This window comes from Crotalus tigris, unplaced genomic scaffold, assembly GCF_016545835.1.
Source record: "Crotalus tigris isolate CLP2741 ecotype Arizona unplaced genomic scaffold, ASM1654583v1 scf7180000017977.1317863, whole genome shotgun sequence".
Classification (NCBI taxonomy): domain Eukaryota; kingdom Metazoa; phylum Chordata; class Lepidosauria; order Squamata; family Viperidae; genus Crotalus; species Crotalus tigris.
In genome coordinates this window covers 949386-970747 of record NW_024096755.1, presented here as the reverse complement: position 1 = coordinate 970747, position 21362 = coordinate 949386, and the positions used below count along the sequence as shown (strand labels likewise).

The 21362-nt window shown below is 42.8% G+C and overlaps 1 protein-coding gene across 1 annotated transcript; it reads left to right on the top strand.

Annotated features, from left to right (window-relative positions):
- Window positions 1–1112: 1112 nt before the first annotated feature.
- On the top strand, window positions 1113–21153 carry LOC120309053 (vomeronasal type-2 receptor 26-like). Its single transcript, XM_039345850.1, has 7 exons — window positions 1113–1134; window positions 1431–1515; window positions 11093–11384; window positions 12786–13646; window positions 15149–15376; window positions 16786–16839; window positions 20161–21153. Exons 1-7 carry the CDS (start codon window positions 1113–1115, stop codon window positions 21151–21153), a joined length of 2535 nt encoding a protein of 844 aa, XP_039201784.1.
- Window positions 21154–21362: the final 209 nt, after the last annotated feature.

Sequence of the window (21362 nt, the reverse complement as noted above, 5' to 3'; positions counted from 1 at the left end):
ATGTTGTAGGAAGTAGTGCAAAGCCATATTAACAGCATCATCTGCCCATCTATTTCCTCTGTAGGCAAATTGCAAGGGGTCTAACAGCAGATCTGTGATGATTTCCAGGTGGGCCAGCACTAACCTTTAAAAGATTTACATAATTACAGATGTCAGAGCAACTGTTGTTCAGCTCCTTGATGGAGGGTTTCTTTGGCACTGGGATGATAGTAGAGCATATAAAGTAAGAAGCAACATAATATATCTCTAGTGACTTATTAAAGATGTGGGTGAAGATGGGTTTGGCAGCACAAGCTTTGAAGCAAGAAGGAGTTACCTTGTCTGGGTCTGGTGCTTTTCCAGGCTTTTGTCTGTGAAATAGACTTGAACATCATTTTCTGTGATCACCAGAGGTGGGGGGGAAAGGGATGGGGTTATAGGAGGCTTGGCTGTTGTTGGTGTGTCTGAGATGGAGATGATGGTGATTGGTTTCCTCTTAAACCTACAGTAAAACACATTCAGGTCATCTGCCAATTGTTGATTCCCTTCAGCATGGAAAGGAGGTTTGCTATAACCAATATTTTTAAGAGTTTTCCACACATTTGCTGGTTTGTATAGTATTACACTATAATAGGTGGCAAACTATTTGTTTTTAGGCAGCCTTAATAAATTTATTTTATACAAAATTAATGAATAAAATTCCTTTTGTCAGCTTTATCCTATCTTCAAATATCCTTCTTAATTTGAAGTGTAACCCAACATACCCAAAGACATTATTCAATAAAGACTAGAACAGCAAGGAGTGGAGTGGGATGAAAAGTTTTTATCATGTTCTTGTCTCTTCCCAAGCCCATCATGGTTATTCTTCTTTTGAAGTTCAGACTGAAAAAAAATGAAAATGTCTGAACCTGGAGCTTAGGAAGGGTATTCTCTTCAAGACAGAATGCCAGCTTTGGTCATAATCATGGAAATCACCCAAAAAATAAGTAAGGCCAGAAAACAAAAATTAACACAACAAGAGACCGGTCTATAACTGATTGCCAAGCAGTGTGACCCCTTCCACCCATGAGAAATTTCACCATAGCTTGTGGAATCAACAATATACTAGATAGAAGTCAAAATCAGCATGAACCATGACCATCAAAGGGTTAACAGGTAAAGAAATTGAAACATTTTGTATTAGCTATGCCAATGTCCTAAGAGGAGATAGGATAGCTAAGCTGCTTATCTAAAATACAAAGAACAAAAAAATATGTCCCTATGGAACTCATAAAATTGAGGACATTGTCTAAGGGCCCCAAAAGAAACCACAAGTTTCCCTGCTCAAACTCTAAATGATATATTACCACACTGCCCAATCCAATCACCTGGTGCTGATGGAGTTCCACCATTTTGTTATGTTGAAGGATTTCATCACACTTTTCCCTTGTTAATGATTCTGATTGGTCCAGGATTCTATGATCACAGCCAATCAGAGACTTACACAACTAATCGAGAGCTCTACTGTGATGGCTTCCCTGGATGTTTGGAGGACAAGTAAGGGCTGACATCAGAGGGAGGCAAGGAGCCCTCCAAGACAGAAGTGAAAGAAATAGAGGAAGAATTGAGGCTGGAAGTCTCGAAGGAGCCCTCAGGGGAACAATTGGATGAGAGTCTGGGTGGAGAGGAAAGGGGAAAGATGAAGCTGCAGCTGGAGGATTTGGTTAGAGGCTCATGGTGAAGAATCACAGCTGCAAGCCATCAATAGGTCTGAGAAAGAACTGCTTCCTTCACTGGATCTCAGGATGTAGAGTTGAATGGAGGGTGGCTTAATGGAGGTCAGCAAGGGTAGTCTTGCCCCTTCTAATGAGTTTCACCAGTGCATGCCTATTTTATCCAACACATGGAGCAACACAATGTTAGAAACAACTGCCCATTTTCTCTGCCATGGGTGTGCTCCCACTCTATGACTCTGGTTCTCATGGCTTTGAACCATGCTTTGTGTGACCTCATGTTTGGACTTTGGACCTGCTTCTTGGACTTTGGACCTGTACTTGGCTTGGATTTACCATGTGTGGACTCTGATCTGTGCCTGGATTTTGGATTATGCATATGTGGACTTGTGGACTTGTGCGTTTGCCTGTGGACTTTGTAACTCTGTGCCTATGCTGAGCAGACTTGAACTCAGTAGAACTTTGCAGTTGGTGTGAGTGGGGTTGGGGAAATACTAATGGGGGCTTGTGGTTCTCAATGAAGTGTTTAAAGCTCCCCATATGTGTGGACCGGCACAGGACACCTACACATATCAGAGGACACACACACCATCTAGTTTATCTTCAGATTATGTAATGAACTTTACCCCTTGACATGCAGATCTGACTGCCATAGAGTGTTGAGATTTTTCCCCTGGTGGGAAAGGATCTATTAAAGAGCCCATTCCTGCACCTCTAGTGGGCAGTTCATTCAAGACTCTGGTCACCACCTGGAATAAAGAGACAGAATGCCTAAATAGATTAAATCAGAGTGGCCTCTCTAATTCACTGTAACCCTTTGGTTTATTCAAGAGGCCAGAGAGATAAAACAGTCTAGATAAAACAACCAGTGAAGACTTGTACAAGTATAAGTACATGTATGAATACACAGTAGTAATTACACTAGCAAAAAGAAATGTTTTGCACTCTTATTGCATTGATTGAATGCCATCCAGCTGTCTTTCTTAAGGTGATTCATTCCCTTGAGGCAGTGGTGGGATTTAAATACATGAATGTGGTAACCTAATGTCCACCCACTTCCGGTGGACCATTCTGGGCCTGGGACACCTCCCCAGGTCACAACAGACTTTCTGAAGTAGTGTCTGTTATGTCCCGAGCCTTGCAAACGGCTCGGGCGTTTGCAGGCAGTCCCGGGCAGGTGCAAGGCTGCACGGGACCAGACAGGCTGTTGCCAGCGCCGTGCGCATGCGCAGGTGCTGGCGCGGGAAAAGTAACACATTTACCTGGGAGTTGCCTATATAAGAGGCTGCGAGCGTTTGGGAAGCTTAAGGAAAGCCAGCTACTTGTAAGCTGAACGCAGAATAAAGAAAACTGAGAACTCCAACTGCTTCTCGTGTCTGCTTTGCGCCAAGGACTCAACACTGGCGACGAGGGTGGGATTGCCTTACACCGTCTGGAAAGGAAGAAGTGTAAGCTTACCCAAGTGAGTCCTGAGCGGCGGAACGGCGTCGACTCGGCAGCTACCCGCCAATCCAGTGCGCATTCGGGGGTAGGCTGGCTGATAGACCTGTCTCCTGAAGATGGCGAAAATCGGAAGGCTTTCGGAGTTCGACGTCTCACATCCAGAGCGGTGGGAGTCATACGTAGCCAGGGTGGAGAACTACTTCAAGGCAAACCAAGTGAGGGAAGAGAGCTTGAAGGCTGCCACTCTGCTTTGTGTTTGCGGTCAAGACGCCTTCGACATTGCAGAAAACCTTGCAGCACCTGTTCCAGTAGAGTCTGTCAGCTACGCAGATCTGAAGAAGCTATTGAAGGAGCACTTCCACCCCAAGATGTCCGTCATCGCATGGCGCCACACCTTCAAGCAGAGGGATCAATGGCCCGGTGAGTCGGCCAAAGAATTCATCGCCGCATTACGGAAGGCCGCCAAGCACTGCGAGTTCAAAGACCTCGAAGAACGACTGAGGGACCGATTCGTGTGCGGGTTAAGGCATCGAGATCTACAACAGAGACTTTTCGCTAAAGAAGAATTGTCCTACCAAGATGCCTTAAGGGAAGTCACCGCAGAAGAAGCAGCAGGCGGCGCTGTCAAGAACATGCGGCCGATCAGAAACAGTCCAGAGGTTGCATCCGTGCACCAGGAAGACGTCCAAAGAAACTCCGAGGAGGATCCGGACGAGGAAGTCAACCGTCTCCACCCCACGAAGGAAGAAAATCAGAAGGGAAGCTCTTCAACTCCGCTCAAGTGCATCGGCTGTGGAGGTCGCCACAGGAGAACCGACTGCAAGTTCCGCTCCGCTACCTGCCGGGCATGCGGCAAACAAGGACACATTGCAGCTGTGTGTCTGGGCCGACGAAAGGTACAACCTCAGGAAGAACTGCGCCTGAAAGGTACCAGATTCCCCAGCCAGAATAGGGTAGGGTTTTGCGCTTCGCGAAGAAGCATCCTTAGGACAGGCACACACAAGCCCATTAAGAAAAAGCTGTCACTCAAGGTGAAGCTACAAGGGGTTCCATTGTCTATGGAACTGGACACAGGGTCTGCCCTTTCAATCATCTCCTTGCATACATTTAGGAAGATTTGTTCCGGTAGTGGAACTCAGGCCAAGTTAAGGCCTTCTGACATTGTGTTAACAGATTTTCAAAATTCAAGAGTGTGTGTTAAGGGGGAGGCCACCCTTAACGTGCAATACAAGAGTTTTGAAGGTCCACTAGACTTATTAGTAGTAGGGGGTGAACGAACGAGTCTCATAGGACTCGATTGGTTTGAGGCCCTGGGGATACACGTCACAGGACTCAACAGCTTACAAACACTCGACCTACAGGAAGTCTGCAAAGAATTTGCAGATGTTTTCAGCCCCCAGCTGGGCACATTCAAAGGACCCCCTGTGTCCTTAAAGCTAGACCCCACTGTCACTCCCATTAGAATTAAAGCAAGAAGGGTCCCTTTTGCTTTAAAGAGTAAAATTGACACTGAGTTAGACAAACTGATTCAACAGGGAATCCTAGAACCTGTTGATTCCAGTCCTTGGGAGACCCCCATTGTCACGCCTCTAAAGGCAAATGGGGACATTCGCATTTGTGCTGACTACAAATGCACTCTGAATAAGGCATTGCAGCAACATGCCTATCCTGTTCCTGTGGTCAGTCATATTCTGGCCTCCCTCAAGGGGGGGCGCGTTTTTGCAAAGCTTGACCTAGCTCAAGCGTATCAACAGCTGCCTGTTGATGATGATGCTGCTATAGCTCAGACTATTGTGACCCACAGGGGAGCCTTTAAGGTAAAAAGGCTGCAGTTTGGAGTGAATGTCGCTCCTGGGATTTTCCAAAGCGTAATGGAAAACACACTGCGGGGCATACCGGGGGTTTGCCCCTACTTTGATGATGTCTTAATTGCAGGAGACTCCACACACATTCTAGCTGAAAGGCTAAGGGCTGTTCTGTTAAGGTTCAGGAAAACAGGCCTCAAGCTCAAAAAAGACAAATGCAAAATTGGGGTGCCTTCTACTGAATTTCTGGGATTCAAAATTGATGCTGCTGGAATTCACCCTGCTGAATCCAAACTAACTGCCATTTTAGAAGCACCTAGGCCAAAGTCCAAGGCCGAACTTCAGGCCTTCCTGGGTCTCCTGAATTTCTACAATTCTTTTCTTCCACATAAAGCTAGTGTAGCTGAGCCTCTTCACAGGCTACTAGACAAGCAAGCTGTGTGGCGGTGGTCACAGACGCATGAGGCCTGCTTTAACGAAGTCAAGGCCTTGCTCACTTCTAACAGTGTACTTGCACATTTCAACGAGTCTCTTCCTGGGTGCATCGCGTGTGATGCGTCCCCTTACGGGGTTGGGGCTGTCCTGAGCCACCTCAGGTCTGATGGAACTCATGTTCCTGTTGCATATTATTCAAGAACATTGTCTTCTGCCAAGCGCAACTACGCTCAGATAGACAGGGAGGCTCTGGCTGTTGTTGCGGGAATTAAAAGATTCCATGATTTTCTATATGGCAGGCAGTTCACAGTCTTCACTGACCATAAGCCTCTGCTGGGACTGTTTATCACACGTAAGCAGACTCCCCAAATCATTTCCCCTAGAATGCTTAGGTGGTCTATTTTTTTGTCTGCATATGATTTTTCTTTACTCCACAAGCCTGGGAAAGATATGGGCCATGCTGATGGCCTCAGTAGACTGCCTCTGCCAACAGTGGAAGCTGACCCTGCGCCAGCTGTCAACATTCTATCAATCCAAGCCTTGCCCGAGCTCCCTCTTAGTGCCAGGGATGTTGCCGCTGAAACAGGTACAGATCACACACTTTCACGTGTCCGTTCCTGGGTTTTGTCTGGTTGGCCTGAGGACTGCCCTAGTCCTGAGTTTCAGAGTTTCTGGTCCAAAAGGAACGAGCTGTCCCTTTCTCAGGGTTGTTTGCTTTGGGGAAACAGAGTTGTCATTCCCACCTCAATGAGGACTAGGGTCTTGGAATCCCTCCACGAGGGTCATCCTGGCATTGTTCGTATGAAGGCTCTTGCACGCAGCCACTTATGGTGGCCTGGTTTAGATAAAAATATTGAGGCTAAGGTGCATGCATGCCATCTGTGCCAACGATCTCACCCAGAGATGCCCCAAGCTCCCGTGCACAGATGGGAGGAAACACAGTCCCCATGGTCTAGGGTGCACATTGACTACGCTGGGCCCTTTCAGGGCCAGTTCTTCTTGGTCCTTGTTGACAGCCACTCAAAATGGCTTGAGGTTGTACCTGTCTCATCCACCACCACTCAAAGACTATTCAGGTACTGAGGGGGATTTTTGCTGCACACGGGCTGCCAGATGTCATTGTGTCCGACAACGGCCCTCAATTCACTTCCTCCGAATTCCAAGCTTTTTTACAGGCTAACATGATTCGTCATGCCACGTCTGCGCCTTTCCACCCGTCCACCAACGGTATGGCTGAACGCATGGTGCGCATCACAAAGGACGCCTTGAAAAGACTCACCTACGGGGACTGGCATCACAGGTTGGCTGACTTTCTCCTTTCTTATCGCACCACACGTCCACTTCTACAGGGAGAAGTCCAGCTGAACTTCGTTGGGGGCGTCAACTTACTACTAAACTTGACCGGTTGCATCCGGACAGATTGCCTTCATCTACCTCACATCCTAGGGCACCTAGACAACTACTTGAGGGTGCCCCGGTCTGGACTCGCAATTACGGGCCTGGTCATACATGGGTCCCCGCTTCTGTCTCCAGGGTCACGGGTCCTCTATCCTACGAGGTAGCTCTGGACAACGGTCGTGTCCTGCGCAGGCACATCGACCAACTCCGCCCTAGGCGGCATCTTCCAGCTGAGACTCCTGGGTCTTTTCCAGGGGGGGAGGGGGACCCTTTGGAGCAAAGGGAAGGGCACGAGCTGCTGCCCATCTCCACTGATGGAGCCACAAACGGCCCATTCCAGGGTTCCGCAAGAGCTCCAAACAAGAATTCTATGAGCCTACCCAACTACCAGGCATCCATGCCTACTCCAGCCAGGGAGTCACCCCGGGGGCATACTCACTTTCCACACATATCACACAGCACTCCAGTCACGGAGGATACCCGGGGGCATCCCAACAAATCATTCCCCGCAAGAGAGCTGGCACACAATCCCCAAGGTTGGCCTGACCTTACCCCAAATCCTACAGGGGGTCAAATATACAGGGAGGTGGTTGAGGAACCAAGTCCCGACTACAACACCTCTAGCCCAAATCAGGGAATAACTGAGTTTTGGGAAGGTACAGAAACCCACACAAGCCCAGACACAGAACGGGGTTCAGGGAATGGACAGCCTCCTGACAGGTCTTGGACGGACCTAGGAGGTTCAACAGAGACGCCCAGCAGTGGCTATCACTTCAGGGGGCCTGAGGGTCTACAGCTAGGCAGGTCAACCAGGTCACAAAGTGACAGAAGCCCTGGCCTGACGAGCCCGGTGGGCGAGCAAGCAGGCCAGGCATCAGGGCACAGCCCTTGGAAGGCACCAAAACAAAATAAGGAGAACAGGCTCACATCTCCCTCCAGTCAGGGAACTCCTGCTAGTAAACCAGAGCTGAGAAGGTCACAGAGAGCAAAGAAATCTCCTAAGTACCTAGAGGATTATATAACATTGCTGGCAATGCAAAAGCCAGCAAACAGTGGAAGCACTGGGGAGCGGAACGCTGTATAGAACAAATGATTATATGTTGGTAGTAGTTTCAGCCCGGGGGAAAGGGGTGTTATGTCCCGAGCCTTGCAAACGGCTCGGGCGTTTGCAGGCAGTCCCGGGCAGGTGCAAGGCTGCCCGGGACCAGACAGGCTGTCGCCAGCGCCGTGCGCATGCGCGGGTGCTGGCGCGGGAAAAGTAACACATTTACCTGGGAGTTGCCTATATAAGAGGCTGCGAGCATTTGGGAAGCTTAAGGAAAGCCATCTACTTGTAAGCTGAACACAGAATAAAGAAAACTGAGAACTCCAACTGCTTCTCGTGTCTGCTTTGCGCCAAGGACTCAACAGTGTCCATGCATATTCAGTGGGCCCTTCTGGGCCTGGGATGTGTCCATGTACTTCCAGTGGACCTGGGAGGTCTCCCTGGCTCAGATTGGACTTCCAGAAGTGGCTCTGGGCCTTGCGAAAAAGGGCTAGAGCATCAGCCTGTTCACAGTCAACAAAAAAATAGCTACCAGTTCTACCGAACTGCTGCAAACTGGCTGAATTCCACCACTGGACATTTGATGGACAAAAACCATTCAGATTTGTGAAAATCAGCACTTCAGATGGACAGCACCAATAGAGAAGATTGGGGTCTCATCTAATAAAATGAATTTAGAACATTTTAAGTCTTCAAGTTCCAAGAAAATGGATAGCAACTTCTTCAAAAATTTTATTTATATACTGTTTAATTGAACTGATTCATTTCTCCACCCAGCTCATAGATGCAACTCTAGGCAGCCAACAACACATTAAATAAATAAAGCAATATCAACAAAGCATTGAAAGCTAGTTCCCTGAAACAAACTCAAAAAACACATAACAAAATAATGACATCTCATGGACCATCTAGACTCCTGACTGCTATGCCTTGGAACACATGTAGATTGCCCGTGCTTTATTAAAGGCTGGTAATATTGGTACCAATCTCAATAGGAATGGAAATCTAGAGGATGAGCACCATGACCAAAATTAGCTGTAGTGCTTTTCAGTTGGATTATGCTTATGCTTGGTTAAGGCTTCAAATGAAGTAATAGGAGATTGAATCTGAACATTATCAATCTCTGACTGACAGAATGTTTCTATTACCTCAAAATGAGCTGTAATATGCCCTATGATCAAGAGGCCTTCATCTGATCTGACTATTTTGGACAACTACAGATCTATCACCAACATTTCTTTTCTTTGAAAAGTTAGGGAGAAAGTGATGGCACTTCAATTTCAAAGGTCTCTAGAAGAAGACTTTTAGGTTTAGGTGAGGATACAATAAAAGAACTATATCAATCTTGGAGAGACCAGGTGTCTCTGGTTTAGGTGAGGATACAATAAAAGAACTATATCAACTTGGAGAGACCAGGATCAGGGATTTCCTTACTCTCTCTGCTTTCATAAAAATACTAAATACCCAGAGACTTGAGATTTTCTGAGCTTTTTAAAGTCCATTCTGATAGCATTATAGATATTTTCTGCAGATTATTTCTCCTAAACTGTATTAGCAAGAAATTTCCTTTGTTAGAGAACTAAATAAATAGATATTATTAAATGTTTCTATTCAATTGAAGTAAGTGGGGTTTTATTTTTTGTTTTTGTTTTTTGCTTTTTTCATTTTGAATATCTAAAATGCAAAGTTATAAAATAGCTATTCCATTTTATATTCTTTTCACTTTTAAAGAAATTAAGCACTGATTTTTACTAAATAATTTAAAGCCTCATTCCATTTATTCCTGTTTAAGACATAATGATTCCTATTTATACTACAATAAATCATTTGCTGTTTTTAATTTATGTAAAGTCTGGCCATGCTAACTTCTTTAATATTCCAAGGTTAGCTCATATTATCAGCCAGTCAGTTTCAGAATATCATCTCAAACAAACTCATGAACACCTCAAGTACATCTCTGGGCATTATTTCTTTGCCCATTATCACCATCAAATTGTTCCCAGAATCTGAACATAGCTTTCAATCCCTCACATATTCCCCATTCATGATTCTTACAAAAAAATATCCTAGGAGAGAAAAAAAAACCACATGATTTCTGCAGGACTTCCCTAGGGGAAACTGAACTCCAATTTAATAATCATCTTCTTGTTTGTGCATGTACATTACTGTTTTTAATTCTTCTTTTTCTCAGTCTCACTGAATTTCAGTGTTTGTTAGAAAGATTAATAAAAAAAGGTTAATGTAGGATGTTACTTCTCTTTCTCTTAAAATAGCAATACAATTTAGAGTTAGAGAGAAACATGGTAGGCTTAGGGATAAGTAAGGATCCCCAAGCCCAATCCTAGACAAACTACCGCTCATATTATAAAATGTTAATCACAAAAATGCTAATGGTCATGATGTAAGAACAAACAGAGCATCTTTGAAATCTGTCCTTGTAATAGGGATGGCAGCTTTATTGGTCTGGCTGCTAATGCTGCTCCCTCATGTGGGATGCAAAACTCACAGGTGCAGCATCCTTCATCCATATCCTCCATATCACAAGTATCATCAGCCAGGAGATCTTATGGTGGGAGGCATTCCTTCTCAAATTGCTCCAGTCTCAGATGAAGTTACTTTTGAAGAACACCCCACTCCAATATTACCTGAACAATATGTGTAAGGAATGGAATTATTATTATTGGTTTATATTTTCAGATATTTCTGATTGCTGAAATAATCCATCAAAGAATAATAGATGATTGACGGGGATCAATATAAGTAGTTGCTAAGAAAAGCATTCTTTTCTCAATCAGTGAACATTATGCGTGGACTTATGGGGAATGGGGAAGCCCATCTATGTGGTGATATTCTATGTTTAAAGCACACTTACCAAATCAGAGCATTGCCACCTGAATGGGCTGCTGTGAGTTTTGCCACCTGTGAGAAGTTCGCAATTCTCCACTATTGCTGTGCTGATTGGGGAGAACTCCTTGGTGACATACACACAGCTTGAGGAGGACTGATTTAAAGCTCTTTTATGTTTTTCTTGTTTGTGCTCTGTGTTTAAAATTCTTTGCACAATTGTCCTTCAAAGTTGTCTGATAATGAATATTACTGAAGAATATTCAATTGTAAATGTTCTTATTAATTCATATACAGAAGGGAGATCACTTATAGCGGCAGATATATGGGATAAGTTGGTGAAACTAGCTTACTGAATTCCCCTTATATATAACTATTGGTAGAATGTAAGAATGGTAGAATATCCTTCTGATGTCCAAATCTCATTGTAGTGGCATTCCTAAGAATTACCAGCACATCCTGGCTTTGGCATTTGCAGTAAAGGAAATCAATGAAAACCCACAAATCCTACCCAATCTCACCTTGGGCTTCCATATTTATGATAGCTACAACAATGCTAGAAGTACGTATCAGGCCACCATGCTACTTCTATCAGCAACTGAGAGACTGGTCCCCAACTATCTATGTAACATCCAGGGTAATCTCATAGCTCTTTTTGGAGGACTGGATGCCCAAATCTCTTTTCCTGTGGCAACTATCTTGGATATCTATAAGATTCCACAGGTAAGACATCATTTCAATGTAAATTTCATGCTATTTTCAGTTTCACAAGGCAACCTCATATTGAATTGTTAAGTATATTGAGGCAGAATGGGTGAAAAGATATTCCCCTGAAATTTCTAGAGTCCAATAGTCAGAAATAATCCATTTAATCCAAAAGTAAGCTCTTATTTTTAAGAATCTTAATGTTTTAACCCACCTATTAAAAAGCTAGTTGGAAGAACAGACAATTCTGGGAATAAAACTCAATTATTTTTATTAGTTTTACAATGTTTATTCCAATTACATAGAAAGTAGGGTATGCTAATAAGTAATGGGCATTAATAACAAGAATAGTATCTCAAACTCATTATAAAGGAAGAGACAAGTGGCAGAAGGTAAACAGCATTATTGTTTGAGAACAGAGAATGGAAGAGGAATAAAAAGGAGACAAAAAGCTGAATCAGTAAATCTATACTACAAATCAACAAAGAGAGATTGGGGGGGGGGGAGGATATAGACTGGAAAAACAAACCATCCCACAAGACAACACCAATCAGATTTTAGAGGAGATGAGGAGAATTGCTCAGAAGTATTGAAGGAAAGCTGCAATAATTTAGAGAAACTGAAAAACTAAAAGGCACACTAGTTCTCCAAGTCAGCTTTGAATCTCTTTCAGCATTAAAAAGGTTTCATTTGACATGGTGAATTCCAGAATATAATCCAAGTATCCAGTTGCTTCCAATGCTAATGCAGTCTCAAGAGTTTATCTAGAAATAAATTTAGTACAACCTGATACAAGACTTCAAAAAGCCATCTCTGGGAATTAGAAAAAAATCATATGTACACTTTGTTCTTATGAAACAAAAGATGTTGCAAGAAAACCTCATTGACCACTGCAAATCTAAATGGTTCATAAGTATCTCTAAACTAACTTTCATTTCACCTTCAACAAAAGCATAAATTGAACAATTTAAAAATGTATATCAATATAAAATTCAGGATATTCATCTATGCATCTAGACATCACTAGATATACTTGTACATGAGGACAAATTTACTTTTGTCTGGAAAATAAAAATGCTTTTGTTTTGAAAATATGAAGCACCAATTACCCATACCTTATGAATATACTGTTTGGTTTTAGATGAGGTCAGGTTTCATAATATTCTATTAGAAATTATTCCTCATCCATAGCAACACTGAAATTTAATTCATCAGACCTCCAATACCTTTCTTGTTGTTATGCCTTCTAGAACTACAAAATCCAGGGATAGTAATTCATGGGATTCTCATCTCAGCAAGGCAGGCAAAGCTCTCTTAAAGGTTAGGATAAAATGATGAATTAATACATGTTGATCACTATGAAGACTTGAAAGTGTTATCTAGATGCTGCTCTTATCTTCTTTTCCTGTTCTTCTCTAGCTTATTTGTGGCTCTGCTCCAATAATGAATGATAAAACCCCAGGCCTTTTATTTTATCAGATGTTTCCCCCAGAACCTCTTCAGTATAGCGGGATTGTCTCTCTGCTCTTACATTTTAATTGGACATGGATTGGAATCCTTATTATGGATAATGAGATGGGAGAAAAATTTATAGAAACAGCGATTCCTCTTTTTTCCAAAAAAGGGGTTTGTGTTTCTTTCGTTCAACGGTTTCACAAATTAACTGAGTTCAACAGACTTGCAGGCATGCTTCAACAGGGGGCAAAAGTCTATGATTATGTCATGGGTGGTAAAGCTAATGTATTGTTATTCAATGGAGAATCCTTTACTATGGGCTATTTCCTATGGCTACAATATATTCCAAATATAGAGGAGGTGAGCAGTAAACCAAAAGGTATTGTGTGCATAATGCCTGCACAGCTGGAATTCAATTTAATCCCTTTTCAACGTGCTTGGAGTATCAAAATAATTGATGGTGCCCTTTCCTTCACAGTTCATTCCCCTGCTCTACCAGAGTTCAAATCATTTGCTGAGATACAAAACCCCTTCAGTGCAAAGGAAGATGGATTTATCAAACAGTTCTGGCAAGAAGCCTTTGACTGTGTATTCCCAGATACAATTCTGAGTTACGAGCATGAGAATATTTGCAGTGGAAAAGAAAGTTTGGCGAATCTTCCTGGAACCTTTTTTGAAATGGACATGACTGGCCATAGCTACAGTGTCTACAATGCTATTTATGCCATAGCTGATGCTTTACATGCTCTGTTTTCTTCTAGAAATGCTGACAGGTCAATGATGAATACAATAGGAAGGAAAATTCATAATCAAGATGTCTGGCAGGTAATCTATTTTTCATTCTTCTTGACTCCGTTCACTTAATATATCATAATGTACATATATTTTGTATGTTGTTGTTAGTTGCGAAGTTATGTCCGACCCATCGTGACCTCGTGGACAATGTTACTCCAGCCCTTCCTGTCCTCTACCATCTTCTGGAGTCCATTTAAGCTCATGCCCACTGCTTCAGTGACTCCATCCAGCCACCTCATTATCTGTCATCCCATTCTTCTATTGCCCTCAATCTTTCCCAGCATTAGGCTCTTCTCCAGTGAGTCCTTCCTTCTCATTAGGCAGCCAAAGTATTTGAATATTTTGTATATGTACGTGCATTGTATATATCATATAGGGGTAAGATGATAGCAGTGTTCTAATATTTAAGGGGCTGCCACAAATAAGAGTAGATCAATCTATTCTCCAAAGCACCTGAAGGCAGGACAAGAAGCAATGGGTGGAAGCTAATTAAGGAGGGAACAAACCTAGAACTAAGGAGAAATTTCCTATCAGTGAGAACAATTAACCAGTGGAACAGCTTGTCTTCAGAAGCTGTAGGTACTCCAACACTGAAAGTAATAATAAGAGATTGGTCAACCATTTGTCTGAAATATTATTGGGTTTCCTGCCTGAGCAGGGGATTGGACTAGTAGAAGACCTCCAAGGTCCCTTCCAACTCTATAATTCTGTTGTATTGTATCTACAGCTTTACTTCCTTTCCTCCTGAATCCCCTGTGGAAATATATCTGTCCATATATGGTTGTATGATTGTCTGACTCCAAAAGTCAGAAAATGTCCAATCATTTTTTGGAAGTATGATTCAAACTATCAGGGAAAAGGTGCACATTCATTCTATTTATCTTTTTTTTGAACCAACAATATTTTGGTTTCATCTACTAATCCTTTGACTCATGTCACACGTTCTCTTTAATTTCACTGGACAACCCATGGTCCATTGGGTCATTCTTTTTTCCATATACTATATAGCCTTGTGCCATTTCCTTCCCCCCCCCCAACCTTCAAAACATTCCCAGTGAAGATTTGTCCTCCTCCCCTTCCTCAGCTGACCCATGGAATTGCCTGCCATTTTGCTAGGGGAGAGGGGAACCAAGGATGCTACAACTCATGAGGAAAACTACATCTCCCTTCCCAGTTAAGTATATCTCCAGAGGCCCCTTTCCCTAGGGAGAAAGAGGACTCACCTAGTAAACCTTGGTGCCTCCCTGCCAGCCCTACCTCACTAGTATTCCCAAAGAGTCAAGGGTCGCACCATTCTGTAAGTTAACCCATTTGAGCTACCTTGGTTCAATAACTGTTGCCCTATACTATCAAATTTTGCTCAGTTGAAGGTTACAAATGAACAAACACAAGAGTTTTTGTAGTGTAGATATATCAAAAATGAAAGTGCCTGGAAGGCAATTCAAATGTGTATTTTTCTGTTTTGTAATTTACCAGCATGGAGACTGGCAATTTAGTCTTTCCAATATTTTGTGCTTTTTTTTTTAATTTAGCTCCACTACTTTCTGAGAAGTGTTGCTTTTAACAATAGTGCTGGGGAACAGATTTTCTTTGACCAGAATGGGATTCTGGCAATTGGATTTGATATTCTCAACTTGATTGCTTTTCCAAACAAATCTTTTCTTCATGTGAAAGTTGGAAGCGTGGATCATTCAGCTCCCTCAGATAAAATATTAACCATCAGTGATGAGATGATTACATGGCACAGCTGGTTTAACCAGGTAAAATTTAATTACTATTTCTGAACCTGAACTAGCACTAATTTCTCTAATCTGATATCATTGTTTTATATTGGACATTAGTAAATTTATACATCAAGTTATTCCCTCATAAGCAATTTTAGAGCTCATCATCAGGCCCAATTAACTGTGGCATAAAGATGACCCTTAACAGTATTTGGGGAGAAATAGTGAGCAGTCATGTCCTCTTGATGCAATCTGGCTCAGTCCCAGGCCGTGGATTAAGGTTATACCTATCCTTAGTTATTCTGATTTTTAAGCAGTGCTTTCAGGGTTTTTTTCCAATACTAATAGGTGGACATTATTAATAGATAAAGCTACTAATTGGAAGTGCTATTAGATTCAAAGTATTTAATTTAAAAACAATGAGATTTGGCTGAGCTTTATACAAGGACAATTCGGAAATCAACCTCCATTTGGTTATCAATGACAGACACTCGCAGATACAGAACTTTTATTATATGCATTAGAAAACTACAACATTACATTACTTTTTGACATAATTGCCATTCATAATTGTCATAACATCTTACAAGGTTTGAAACTCCTTAGTAGTAGTCACTCGGCACCAAATCTGGGCTATGGGAGGGGTGATCAAAAATTGTTGGGTGTGTCTAGCGGTTTGCGGGGGGGGCATTATTGTGAACCAACACCACACCAGAAGTGGTGCCATAGAAAATCTCACCAAATGTGAAGATGCCAAAGGAGTACTGCTAGTAAAGTTCATGGAGCGTGGGTTGACCATCAATTCAGATGTCTACTGTGAAACATTACGAAAACTCAGATGAGCCATCCATAACAAGCATTGGGGCATGCTGATTTCCGGTGTGGTGTTATTTCACGATAATGCTCATCCATACACCGCTAGACACACCCAAGAACTTTTGAAGCAGTTCCATTGGGATGTTTTTGATCACCCCCCACCACATAGCCCAGATTTGGCACCCAGCGACCACTACTAAGGAATTTCAAACCTTGTATGAAGTTATAACAAATGCCTCAATCTGAATGGCGATTATGTCAAAAAGTAATGTAATGTTGTAGTTTTCTAATGTGCATAATAAAAAGTTCTGTATCCGCGAGTATCTGTCATTGATAATCAAATGGATGTTTATTTCTGAACTGCCCTCGTATTATTACCATTCTAATTGAAAAATGAGTTTCAAGTTATTATTTCTATTACTAAACTCAGAAGATGCCTGTGACAAATTCTCATATTTTCATATTTATGTGCCCATTGGGTCAAAAAGCTTCAATATACCTACTCCAGAATATAATTGTCTTTAGACTACAAAATTTGGAATTAAGCACATTTGGAAATAAGCAAAGATTTGCTCTTTGAACAAAAAAAAATCTTCTGATTTCTTCTCCATATTTTCCTTTATTCCTAGGTCCAACCTATTTCTGTCTGCAGTGAGAGTTGTAATCCTGGTTTCAGCAAGCAGGTGAAGGAAGGGGAGCTGTTTTGTTGCTATGATTGCATTCCATGCCCAAAAGGGAGGATTTCAACTGAGAAAGGTATGAAAACATTGCTCTGCTCCCATCTAAACAACCTTTACTACATTTTGAGGCTCTGATATTTTGAGAAAATATTTCCAAAGCTGGTAATTGTTGCTTTAGACCAGTGGTTCTCAACCTTCCTAATGCCGTGACCCTTTAATACAGTTTCTCATGTTGTGGTGACCCCCAACCCCCCATCCAGCTGGTTGGGGGGTATCAAAAATTTGACCCAAAAAAAGGAAAAAATGGGAAAGTATAGGTAGTCCTCGACTTACAACAATTCGCTTAGTGACTGTTTGAAGTTATAACAGCACTGAAAAAGCAAATTATGATCATTTTCACACTTATGATTGTTGCAGCATTCCCAGGGTCATGTGATTTACATTCAGATGCTTGACAACTGATTATATTTATGACATTCACAGTGTCCCAGGGTCATGTGATCAATGGCCAGGGGTGTGGCCAGCTGATCACTCAGGTTGCAGAGTGCCTGTGGGGGGGAATCTGTGGGTCTCTGGGATGGGACGGGGTGGGTGCCTGCCTTCCTTCCCTCCCTTCTCTCCCCTTGTCCCTTCCTTCCTTCTTTTCTTCCTTTCCTTCACCTCCCTCTTAGTCTCTTCCTCTTTCCCTCCCTCTCCCATTGTCCCTTCCTTCCTTTTCTTCATCTCCCTTAGTCTCTTCCTCCTTCCCTCCCTCTTTCCCATTGTCCCTTCCTTCCTTCTTTCCTTCCTTTCCTTCACCTCCCTTAGTCTCTTCCTCCTTCCCTTCCTCTTTCCCATTTTCCCTTCCTTCTTTCCTTCCTTTCCTTCACCTCCTTCTTAGTCTCATCCTCCTTCCCTCCCTCTCTCCCATTGTCCCTTCTTTCCTTCTTTCCTTCCTTTCCTTCCCCTCCCTCTTAGTCCCTTCCTTTCTTCCTTCCTTCCTTCCCTCTTTGTCCCTTCCTTCTTTCCCTTCCTTCCATTGTTCCTTCCTTCCTTCCCTCTCTCATTGTCTCTTACTACCCTCCCTCTTCATCCCTTCCTTCCTCCCCCCCTCCATGCCCAGGAAGGGACAAGGGGAGGGGGACAGGCTGCCAGAGGCAGAGGAGAGCTCCACCCAGCTCACTTGCTCAGCTTCACCAGAAAACATGCTGCTTGCTAAGTTAGCAGAAGCCCCAGGATCAGCACTGAGCTACAGCTGATTTGCCCTTCTGCTAAATTAGCAAGCGGCATGTTTTCTAGCAAAGCTCGAGCAAGTTTGCTGGGCAGGAGCCAAGGAGAGCTGCTACAGCTGACCTGCTTCTTGGCTGCTCTGCAAAAGCGTGGATCAGCTGTAGAGGTTCGCCCCGATCCTGGACAAGAGGGAAGGAAGGACAGACAGAAGGGACAAGGGGAAAGAGGGAGGGAAGGAGGGACAAAGAGGGAGGTGAAGGAAAGGAAGGAAGGAAGGAAGGAAGGAAGGAAGGAAGGAAGGAAGGAAGGAAGGAAGGAAGGAAGGGACAAGGGGAGAGAGGGAGGGAAGGAGGGACAAAGAGGGAGGCAAAGAAAAGGAAGGAAGGAAGGAAGGAAGGAAGGAAGGAAGGAAGGAAGGAAGGAAGGAAGAAAGAAAGAAAGAAAGAAAGAAAGAAAGAAAGAAAGAAAGAAAGAAAGAAAGAAAGAAAGAAAGAAAGGGACAATGGGAGAAGGAGGGAAGGAGGAAGAAACCAAGAGGGAGGGAAGGAAAGGAAGTTCCAGCCAGCAGAGGCTTGGCAGCCCGGCTGCTGAGGAACAGAAGAGCGTAAAGCCAAGGAGAAGAAAGTGGTGGTTTCCTCCCAAAGGGGGCTCCTTTTTTCCACCCCTTCCCTGGGTTTATGGAGAATTTTTCATCACCAAAGCTGACAGGTGCTCCTTTGAGCCTGCCGTGAGCTTTCTCGCCCCCTTTGCTTCTCCCCCCCTGCTTTCATAAGGATTGTGGTGCCCTTGGGAAGCCGATCGTGCTTTGAAGCTTAGGAGAGGAGGAGGAGTCCCTCCTTCCCTCCCTCTCTCCCTGTCAAGCCCCAGCGGGCTCAACATGAACGGGCAGAGGAGTCGAGGATGGGCGGGGTGGCAAAGGAGACTGGTGGCCGTCGCCACACCTCCTGGCTGACAAGCGCAAGTTCGGGGGTCGCCAGCTGATGAGCGCAGGAGTGCTGCCTCCCCTTCGCTGACCTGCATGCACGAGAAGAAGTCAATCCGGTTGCTGCACAATGAGTCTCTGGAGAGGGCGGGGCCTTGCTCTGCACCTGCGCTCTTCATGCGCCTCCTGCAGGGCACATTTGGTAGAATTCATGCAGATGCTGCCAAGCAGCATATTTTCCACAAACAAGTGAGGTGGAGCAGAGGGGGGGAGGGAGAGGTGAAGCAGAGGGGGGGAGGCTCTTAAGCCCTGCCTAAGACCATCAGAAATATGTGTTTTCTGATGGTCTTAGGCAACCCCTGTGAAAGGCTTGTGTGACCCCCAAAAGGGTCGGGAACCATAGGTTGAGAACCGCTGCTTTAGACAGTGCAGTATTCAAGCAGTTTGTTAATTAAAAAATAAACACTGTTTCTTGATTATTTTTTAAAATAAACAAAGAACATTTTTCTATTGAATTTAACCATCTGGGAAATTATGAAATAACTACAAAACCATGTATTTTTAATATTGTTTTATTCCTCAGTAATGGCATCTACAGGGTCTGGGGAAGATTAATACCCTGGCCATCTGCACATTCCTTAGCTATTGTAGAACAGTAATTAATAAACAACATTCTAATAAACTAGTAAAGAGAACTCCAGTATATTTAGCTGAACTGGGTTCTGAGGTGAAACTCAATTGCTGAGAATTCTGTAATATCGATAAATATTATGGATAGAATGAAATGTTTATTTGCTCAGAACCACCTTTTTCTGAATCAGTCCACCCAATTAATATTATATTTTAAATAAATTCAAAATGCTACAACTTTTGTACATTTGAGGACTGACCAGTAGTCACTTTTTTCAGAGCTGTTGTAACTTTGAACAATTGCTAAATGAATGGTTGTAAGTCAAGGACTACCTGTTGGATACATATACTGTGTACTCGCAAAACTAAAAGCAACAGATTTGTTATTATAATGCTTTACTATAACTATTATTTGTCCTTTCCATCTCTAGAGATGGAAACCCACATATGGATTTTAATGATAAAATTAAAAAAATAAAAAATTAATAACATATCAAACATTATTAAATGCAGAAAACAAAATTTGGGTCATTGGTCTCTGGAGAGTTACCAGACACTTTTAAAAACTCAAATTGTTCTATATATTACAATGTCATGCTGGATGGTTATACAGAATATTAGTGAGAATTCAATCTCATTTCTTATTTTTTTCAGACAAAAATGAATGTACTAGATGCAAAGACAAATACTATCCAAACAAAAAACATGATTTTTGTATTCCCAAAACTATTAGTTTCTTGACTTATGAAGAACCTTTAGGGATCAGTTTAGCTTGTATTGCTGTTTCTTTTTCTTTATCCACTGTTCTTGTACTTGGAGCATTTATGAGGTACCACAACACTCCCATTGTCATAGCCAACAACCGGGACCTAACCTATATACTCCTCATTGCTCTGCTACTCTGTTTCCTTTCGGCATTGCTCTTCATTGGCCAACCAAGAAAATTAAGTTGTCTTCTCAGACAAAAAATGTTTGGAATGGTTTTTTCAATGGCTGTTTCTTCTGTCTTGGCAAAGACCATCACAGTAGTTCTGGCTTTTATGGCCACCAAACCAGGATCCAGAATGAGAAAATGGGTGGGGAAAAAAATGACTAATTCCATTGTTATTTCCTGTTCCCTGACCCAAGCAGGCATTTGTACTCTCTGGCTGGTAATAGGTCCCCCCTTTCCAGATGTTGATATGATCTCAGTGACTGAAGAAATTATCCTGCAATGTAATGAAGGCTCCGTGACCATGTTTTATTGTGTCCTTGGCTATATGGGTTTCCTGGCTCTTATCAGCTTCATCACAGCTTTTCTTGCCAGGAAATTACCTGACACTTTCAATGAAGCCAAGTTCATCACCTTCAGCATGTTGGTCTTTTGCAGTGTTTGGTTGTCCTTTGTCCCAGCATACCTGAGTTCCAAAGGGAAATACATGGTGGCTGTGGAGATTTTTTCCATCTTAGCCTCTGGTGCTGGGCTTTTGGTTTGCATCTTTTTCCCCAAATGTTATATCATTGTGTTTTGGCCAGACCTGAACAACAAGGAACAATTAATGAGAAGAAAAGACTGATTAAAAACAATCTGTTCTTTCTTTATCAAATGCGCATCTTGATTTCTGTGCGTTGTTGTGCATATTAACTAACTCTTAGATCCCAATCGATATAAATTAACAATGCTTTCATTTTGGGATTTCCTGACTATATAAATCTGCTTTAAAATCTATATTGGTTAGTCAATAGAAGAAACTACCAGAAGAGAAAGAAGAAAAAATTTGGTCAA

What these genes read in the sequence shown, in the direction of transcription:
- LOC120309053 (XM_039345850.1), top strand. Translation starts at nt 1,113, where the DNA reads ATGACCATCAAAGGGTTAACAG. An exon ending in ATATCTATAAGATTCCACAG is followed by an intron (nt 11,385 to 12,785) that starts GTAAGACATCAT and finishes GTTCTTCTCTAG; the next exon opens with CTTATTTGTGGCTCTGCTCC. An exon ending in GGCACAGCTGGTTTAACCAG is followed by an intron (nt 15,377 to 16,785) that starts GTAAAATTTAAT and finishes CTTTATTCCTAG; the next exon opens with GTCCAACCTATTTCTGTCTG.